Below are 7,526 nucleotides of genomic sequence, written 5' to 3'. Positions count from 1 at the left end.
CCATGGTTGAAGAGGAATTAAATACCATCTGCTATGATATTTTAAGCGTTATCGATGATAACCTACTGAAGCGTATCGAGGATGATCAGAAGACCGAAGGGGTTGTTGAATCGATTGTCTTTTACTACAAGATGAAGGGCGATTACTATCGGTACTTGTCGGAGTTCCGACCTGAGAAGAACTCGGAACATATTGAGCAGGCTCGTAGCTCCTATGACAAGGCTTTCAAGGAGGCTGTAGCGCTGCCGCCCACGCATGCGATCCGTCTGGGACTGGCGCTGAACTATTCAGTCTTCCACTTCGAGATTCTCCAATCGCCTGAGGATGCATGCCGAATGGCACAGAAGGCGTTTGATGAGGCTATCGCTGAGCTGGATCATGTCTCCGAGGAGAGCTACCGGGATTCAACTCTTATCATGCAGCTGTTACGCGATAACCTGACCCTTTGGAACTCCGACAGCACCCAGGCCAAGGAGACTGATGGAGCATAGTGGATGAACTCGTCAATTGCCCTGTGATAGATACCCGAAGTCCTAAATGCAACTGGGTTTTTACTCATCGCCGCAAATGTTCAACTGTGTTGGCTGTGTACGTACGTGTGAGAACCTCTGCGCAAATCCCATGACTTCACTCCACATGAATCACTCGGAGGAAAATTAGAAATCACCAGTAAATTGCGATGGTCGACGTCACGAAGCATGAGGAGCTCGTATACAAGGCGCGTCTCGCTGAGCAGGCGGAGCGGTACGATGAGATGTCTGAGTTCATGAAGGAGGTCGTGATGATGACTAAGAAGCTCAGTACCGACGAGCGCAACTTGCTGTCCGTGGCCTTCAAGAACGCCGTTGGTGCACGGCGGGCTGCGTATAGGGTGATTCTCTCAACGGAGCAGAAGCAGGAGAAGCGACAAGCGGAGGCCCTTGTCAAGATTGCTCGAGAGTACCGACAGAAAGTTGATAAGGAGCTCAGGGATATATGCGCTAGCGTGCTGGATATTGTCGACAGCCACCTCGTCAAGGACATTCCGGAGACTAAGGAGTACGCCGAGCCCAACGTCTTCTACCACAAGATGAAGGGTGATTATTATCGGTGAGTTTTAGAGGGAGCGCGCATCCAGGTATCTGTGTGAGTTCAACCCTGAGTCCAGCCAGGAACAGATCCAGAAGGCTCGCGAGTCGTACGAGAAGGCCACCAAGTTGGCTGTGGACCTCCCCTCTACACATGCGATTCGACTCGGTTTGGCTCTTAACTTCTCCGTATTCCACTACGAGATCCTACTGTCCCCTGCAGAGGCCTGCCAGATGGCTCAGCATGCTTTTGACGAGGCGATTGCTGAACTGGATAACGTCTCTGAGGATACTTATAGGGACTCAACTCTTATCATGCAACTGCTACGCGACAATCTTACGCTGTGGTTCTCTGACGGTAACAAGAAGACGGATGCCCCTGCCGAGGAAGACCATTGATCTGTTTGAGTTTTCGTGATCTACATATCTCCTAAATAATAATGGGTTGCGTGCGCTTCGTAGCTGTGCAGCTAAGCTACCTGTCTTTTCTTTCGGCATGTGGCACACAGCTGTTCCCTGGTCTCACCTACTTCGTGGACCCTCACAGCGCGTGTCTCACCGTTATCGGCGTTGTCTGGGGTGTGGTCGCCTTCTTCTTGGGCGTGGTCTTCAACTGGGTGGGCATGAAGCCTATCACGTTTGGAGGTGCCATGGCAATGGCTGTCGGTGGAACAATGATCTACTTAGGAGAGACGAAGTCGAACGTGGTGATGCAGGTGGTCGGTGGGGCCGTAACAGGTCTGGGAGCCGCTAGCATACAGACGTGTCTCGGCATCGCGGCCCTGTGGTACCCTCAACCTGCACGACGTGGTCATGTTTGCGGATTGATCAATCTAATGTCAGGGCTGGTTCGAGTGGTTCTAAGCGGTATTGCGATGCTGCTCAATGGGAAAAATGGTCTGGCACTCACCACTGCCAATGTGATTACCTGTTTCATGTTGCTAGCTCTGACGGGATGTTCGGAGCTGTTCCTTCTTGACGTGCCTGACAAGGTGATACGATACGACTACAGCAACGTTCCGTACGAGTCAACCGCTGTTACCTCAGGTTCATTCGTGAGGGTTTTCACGTCGCTACAGGTGGACTTCTTCGTGCTTCCGTTGTGGGTGGCCACCGGCATGACGCTGCGATTCGCCTACTTTGTGACAAGGTACATGATGACTCCTAGGGCCTCCGCCTGTGTCGACGCGATGCTTGCTGTCGGCATCGCGGCCGGAGGAGGCGCCTTCATGTCTTTCATGGATGCGCCTCGCTGGAGCCCCAGAAAACGTGGACAAGTTGGCTTCATGCTGCTCGCTGCAGCGGCAGCCATGGCGGCCGTAGTTTGTTTCGCACCCCACTTCTCTTCTTGTGGCTTACTGTGGTACATGCATCTCTCAACTGACACCTCGATAGCAGGGGAGACCACCACATCGCCGCTGGACAACTGCTACATCGATATTACGAACCCAGCGTTTCTAAAGTTCACGCTGACAGCGCCTTTTTGCGGTTTCGCTATGGGTCTTGTTATTTCCTACACGCTGTGGATACTCAGCTTCTTCATGAAAGACGACAAGCGAATGTGGGGACATTGTGGTGGACATCTATCCTCAGCTATGGGGTTTGGTTTTCTCCTATGCCAAGTTTTACAACTACATATGACTGACCAGACAACAATGTACATCATCACCGCTGTGATGAGTGTAGGTTGTTGCTTGCTTCCAATTGGTTTCAAGAAGTTATCCAAATCAAAGGACCGCAACGTGGATATTGAGCTGGAACACAGCCAAACGAAGACCACTGTTTGACCCCACAACATTTTGAATGACGCCAAATTCGAGATATTCCGTCAGCAATGGTGGAAAGTGAGAGGACGTTATTAGGTATAACGCAGCTCGGAAACGGCCCCTTAAATCGTTGTCAGAAGAGCAGAAGCGTGATATCAAGCACGCCTTCGATCTGTTCGACACCGAAAAAAGAGCTTCTATCGACTTCCACGAGCTTAAAGTCGCTATGAGAGCGCTAGGGTTCGATGTGAAGAAGACAGATGTGCTTGAGCTGATCCAGACTTACGACAAGAAACAAAGTGGCCGTATAAGCTACGGCGATTTTCTAGAGATCATGACGCAGCGAATCTCTGAGCGAGACCCACAGGAAGAAATTATGAAGGCATTTGAACTTTTCGACGACGACAACACAGGCAAGATCAGCCTGAAGAACCTTCGCAGGGTAGCTCGGGATCTAGGCGAGAATGTGGGCGAGGACGACTTGCAAGCGATGATAGATGAGTTCGACCGAGATATGGACGGAGAGATCTCTCGCGAGGAGTTCCTGGCCATTATGAGCAACGCCAGCCTCTTCTGATAACACCGAAACTTGTGTGCAGCTGTGTGCCAAAGATGAATAGAATCTTTCTCCTGGTATTGTCCTGTGTGCTGGTCTTCTTCGGAGGGAATGGCCCCCAAAACAAAATCGCCTTCACAACATTTTGGAAACATGGCGGTCTCACAAAATGTGAGCATCCAGAGCATGAGTTCTGCCCTGAAGAGGAGAAGGCTGTTACCAACGCAAGTTTTGTGTACTGCACTGCTGATACCCTCATAGGAGGACTGTCAGGCATAGTCCTGGACATTGCAGGACCTGGTCTCACTTTGGCCTTGGGTCATGCGATGGTCACAGCGAGTTATATCGGTTTCCTACCTTTGGGGTTAATGCCTGTGGCAGTGTCTCTTGGCCTTCAGGGTGTTGCCATACAAACGGTGTCGAATGCCGTTATGACGGTGGCGTCGCTCTTCCCCAAGCAATCTAAGTTCCTCATAGCAGCTATGAGCGCGATGTGCGAGCTGGGAGCACTGCAGTTCACGCTTGGCAACTCGATCATTTCCAGTGGCCTGGCGACGTACTCCTCAGTTGTGCTGTCCCTAATTGGTTTCGGATTCGTCGCGGTGATGCTGGGTCTGTTTGTTTTCCCCAACAAGCCTTTTGACGCTCCCGCAGATTCCGTTGATCTTGACACCGAACGAAGCTCGATGCTTAGGACGTCGGTTTACGTTGAGAGGCCGTCTGTTGGTCTTATGGCCTTCAACGCTTATCGGCCTGAAAGGGAAGTTGTTAGCGACGCCATCTTCTCCCACAACTACATCTTGTTTACGGTGTTCTGGCTGGTGCTGGCCTTTTCGACGGTCACCTACAACATTATCATTGACCAGGTGTTCATCAGCGCAGGCGTCAACGACGAACTCGGCCCTTTCTACGAGTATCTGCTGCCAGCATGCGTTCTTGCCGGTCTCGTCAACGGAGTTCTTATGGACAGACTTGGTCTAGTTTTCCAGTCGTTCTACATGAACGCGCTGCTGGCTGTGGCACTTGCGGTTGGCTTCTTCGCAGAAACAACTGGTTGGCATTACGTTGGTGCGTCGAGTTTTTTGCTGATGCGAGGCAGCTGCTACACGCTACTCATCTCCTACCTCTATGAAGTCTTCGACAGCCAATATTTCGGGGTACTGTACTCTACAGCCGCTACTTCCTTGGGGCTTCTGACGCTCACGCTCGCCACATCACTCAACACACTCGTGGACCGCATAACTCCCGCCGGCGAGCCGCTGAGATGGACGCCGGTCGTTGGAGGCATGCTCGTAGCTGTGTTACTGTCCTTCGGCATTTTAGCTCCGCTCACGTCTCCTTCCAGTACGAAAAAGGAAAGGAAGGAAAATTCTGTGTTGGTTTAGGAAATCTGTAGAATGTCTGAAATCTGGGAAGACGCAAGGGAGTATGGTGGCCACCTGGAGGCCTTTCTAGGCGGCTTGACAACCTTCGCTCTGCAGCTCTTGCTCTGTGCACGCGAGGACCGTAGTAGGTGGGTGGTGCTGGTGGAATGTGTTTTGCGAGACCAACGTGATGGCCCTTATCTTGAATGCGTTCTACGAGCGTCTGATGTGCACGCCGCGGTCATGGACGCTTGCAAGAGGCTAGACACGCCCGTAAGACCGACTCCTGACTTTTGCATGGCCGTGGTGAATCATCTTGCTGATAAGGGTGTGCTCATGAAGCTACATGATGAGGGGAGCGTACTCGGCGCCGTGATGCTTAGCGTGCTTGCCTGGACGCCGTTCATTAGTGGGTTCGGGGACGGCGCCAATCCAGGAGACGAATTCACAACGCCATTCGTTTTTCGAGCTTTTGCAGTCCAGGCCGCCCAAGCGTTGCTGGAAGACCGGGCCGTCTGGAGAGGAAGCGAGGAAGAGGACCCTCTGGGTGTCGTTAGAGATCAGAAAATAAGGCTTGTTCGGCTCGCGGAGTTAAAAAGAGTTCTTGGGCAGCGGGACCTTCCACCAGAGTGGATCACAGCAGTCGTGAGAGAGGTCCGACGACTACCCAAAGTTATGTTCGTGGGGGTAAATCACGAGGAGGTACTCTGCCATGGAGACGGCGTAATCACAGCCAACAAGGATGTTGTAAAAGCCCAACTTATTCAGGTCTCCTCTATCCGGTGCATTAATCAGGCTCTCCGAGACCTCAACCGCCGTCATTCTCGAGCTCGCGAAAATCTGGACACCTACACGAAGACACAAAATGAGAAGATGGTGATACTGCAGCTGAAACAAGTCAAGATGATCGAGGCGGAGTCCAACAAGCTCGAGTGCTTGCTTTCCAGAATTACAGACGTCGTACATAGGGCCAGCACAGAGATCGATCTGTTGCACTCCACATGTGAGAACGCCATAAACGTCCTGAAAAAGACCGTCAAGTGAGTCTGCTCGAGGGTACTTACCCAGCGCATCAGCCTTAGAGACCTTTCACGAGTTGCTAGACGAGGCTGACAATCTGCAGGGCGATTCGGAGAATCTTGCGATGGCCCTTTACTCGCATCTGGAGCAGTCACCAATATGCGACTCTCAGGCCATAGAACGAGAGGTGAAGTACCTCATGGAACGGCCTCCTCATCTGAAGCTGGCGTTATGTCCCCACGAGCCGACAGTGCAGAAGGAATCGCTTCCCAGCGTGTTCCAGTTTGGAGGACGGCCGCGTGAGAAACGCGTGGACTTGCAGACAGAGTCGAAAGTCGATGAAAGGCCTTTGAAACCGCGACAACTAATGAGACCTTCTCGCCCCCCTCTAAAGCAGAGATCCGTCAAAGAAGACCATTGAAGTGGTGACCAACACCAAAGGACAGCGCCAGCAAAACTCCAACACGCTGCAAGAGAAATGCACTATTCCAGATGGATTCTTTGGAGACACGTCCACTGCGCCATACGATTCTGAAAGCCGCAGTGTTCGTAGCAAGCGCGGTAATCATAGCCCGGCATGGAGACAAGTTCGAGTTGCCTGAGATCTTGCCTTAGAGTTATTTATCGATTGTTACTTGCTGTACAGTGCAATTTCGCCCAAACTGCTGTCTGAAAGTGCCACAGAATGCCAACCACCCACAACATTCACTGGACGACAACCCGCCTCAGCAAGCAGCCAGCAGGCCTTGTTAGAGTCCACTCCACGTCTGCAGATGACGAAGGCGGAGCCCGGTACGGATACCTGACGCTGGTCACTGTCAAGCTGCAGGCGGTCGAGGGGGTAGGAGGTGGCGCCCTTGGCGTTCCATACGCTGAAATGATTAGGTGGCCTCACATCGAGTACGCAGCCCTTCACAACCACCTTTTCTCCGTCAAGGGAGACATGGGAGATGGCGAAATCACTTGCCGAGATGGTATCTGGATACATCGCAGGACCAGGAAGTGGAAGGGGTCGTGTGGGCAGCCCTCCTTCACAAACGAAACAGGGCTTGGGGTTTAGGGGAACGATTCTAAAAGGCTTGCAATCTAAAGCGTTGTAAATCAAGAGGTTTGGTTGAGAGGCTAGCCCTGCCAACAACTTCAGAGTCTCCGTCGCTTGCAACAGTCCCATAACGCCCACAACCGGTCCCACCACACCGAAAAGAGCACAGGCGCCACAGTCTTCCTCTCGGGGGACCTCCTCGAAACAACACCGATAACAGCGGTTGGGTCGTGATATGAGAAGCTGCCCTTCCCACTGCAGAGCCGAGGCCACGACGACGGGGATACCCTCCGCAACGGCCGCGTCGTTGATGGTGTAGCGAGTGTTTGCGCTGTCACAACAGTCCACGATACACGACGAACCTTGTAACAGGCGCCTAGCATTTGCAATGGTGAGGAATTCTGGAAAGGCCGTCATCGAAGCAGGAAACCGTTCCTTCAGCTGAAGTCTAGCAGCCTCGGCCTTGTTCTGCCCTTCATCCATTGCGGTGAAAAGAACTTGGCGGTGAAGGTTGGACACAGCGACGCAGTCGCCGTCTATCAGTCTCAAGCTCCCCACGCCGGCACCAGCTAGATACGTGGCCACCGGGCAACCAAGTCCTCCGAGGCCCACGACTGTGACTACAGAGGATTGGAGCCGTTGTTGACCGGCCAGACCTAATTCTGGAACGAGAGTCTGTCTTAAGGTGAGATCCATGGAAAAATCGCTATT

General features: G+C 52.4%; 7 protein-coding genes across 10 annotated transcripts; 6 read left to right on the top strand and 1 right to left on the bottom strand.

Annotated features, from left to right (window-relative positions):
* Positions 1-131: 131 nt before the first annotated feature.
* KVP17_004287 (uncharacterized protein) lies at positions 132-491 on the top strand (the record flags this gene model as incomplete). The annotated part of the gene is made up of 1 exon (XM_068522340.1): positions 132-491. The coding sequence occupies one exon, from the start codon at positions 132-134 to the stop codon at positions 489-491; it is 360 nt and encodes a 119-aa protein (XP_068377126.1).
* Positions 492-679: 188 nt separating this feature from the next.
* Positions 680-1,466, top strand: KVP17_004296 (uncharacterized protein; the record flags this gene model as incomplete). Its single annotated transcript, XM_068522355.1, has 2 exons — positions 680-1,089; positions 1,118-1,466. The coding sequence occupies 2 exons, from the start codon at positions 680-682 to the stop codon at positions 1,464-1,466; spliced, it is 759 nt and encodes a 252-aa protein (XP_068377138.1).
* Positions 1,467-1,507: 41 nt separating this feature from the next.
* On the top strand, positions 1,508-2,854 carry KVP17_004298 (uncharacterized protein; the record flags this gene model as incomplete). The annotated part of the gene is made up of 1 exon (XM_068522360.1): positions 1,508-2,854. One exon carries the CDS (start codon positions 1,508-1,510, stop codon positions 2,852-2,854), a length of 1,347 nt encoding a protein of 448 aa, XP_068377140.1.
* A 47-nt stretch (positions 2,855-2,901) lies between these two features.
* On the top strand, positions 2,902-3,410 carry KVP17_004301 (uncharacterized protein; the record flags this gene model as incomplete). Its single annotated transcript, XM_068522364.1, has 2 exons — positions 2,902-2,911; positions 2,941-3,410. The coding sequence occupies 2 exons, from the start codon at positions 2,902-2,904 to the stop codon at positions 3,408-3,410; spliced, it is 480 nt and encodes a 159-aa protein (XP_068377144.1).
* A 35-nt stretch (positions 3,411-3,445) lies between these two features.
* Positions 3,446-4,774, top strand: KVP17_004288 (uncharacterized protein; the record flags this gene model as incomplete). Its single annotated transcript, XM_068522344.1, has 1 exon — positions 3,446-4,774. The coding sequence occupies one exon, from the start codon at positions 3,446-3,448 to the stop codon at positions 4,772-4,774; it is 1,329 nt and encodes a 442-aa protein (XP_068377127.1).
* A 12-nt stretch (positions 4,775-4,786) lies between these two features.
* KVP17_004289 (uncharacterized protein) lies at positions 4,787-6,194 on the top strand (the record flags this gene model as incomplete). 3 transcript variants are annotated; one of them, XM_068522345.1, is made up of 2 exons in its annotated part: positions 4,997-5,793; positions 5,822-6,194. In XM_068522345.1, 2 exons carry the CDS (start codon positions 4,997-4,999, stop codon positions 6,192-6,194), a joined length of 1,170 nt encoding a protein of 389 aa, XP_068377128.1. The 3 variants fall into 3 exon arrangements, with proteins under 3 accessions (XP_068377130.1, XP_068377128.1, XP_068377129.1); XM_068522347.1 differs by lacking the exon at positions 5,822-6,194 and having other exon boundaries at positions 4,787-5,797; XM_068522346.1 differs by lacking the exon at positions 4,997-5,793 and having other exon boundaries at positions 5,898-6,194.
* A 210-nt stretch (positions 6,195-6,404) lies between these two features.
* KVP17_004304 (uncharacterized protein) lies at positions 6,405-7,511 on the bottom strand (the record flags this gene model as incomplete). 2 transcript variants are annotated; one of them, XM_068522370.1, is made up of 1 exon in its annotated part: positions 6,405-7,511. In XM_068522370.1, one exon carries the CDS (start codon positions 7,509-7,511, stop codon positions 6,405-6,407), a length of 1,107 nt encoding a protein of 368 aa, XP_068377150.1. The 2 variants fall into 2 exon arrangements, with proteins under 2 accessions (XP_068377150.1, XP_068377149.1); XM_068522369.1 differs by having other exon boundaries at positions 6,405-7,298.
* Between the last annotated feature and the right edge of the window lie 15 nt (positions 7,512-7,526).

The sequence above is a fragment of a genome, assembly GCF_019968985.1.
Source record: "MAG: Porospora cf. gigantea B chromosome Unknown PgB_NODE_202_length_29276_cov_121.344, whole genome shotgun sequence".
NCBI lineage: Eukaryota > Apicomplexa > Conoidasida > Eugregarinorida > Porosporidae > Porospora > Porospora cf. gigantea B.
This window is presented reverse-complemented; position numbering and strand designations above follow the sequence as displayed.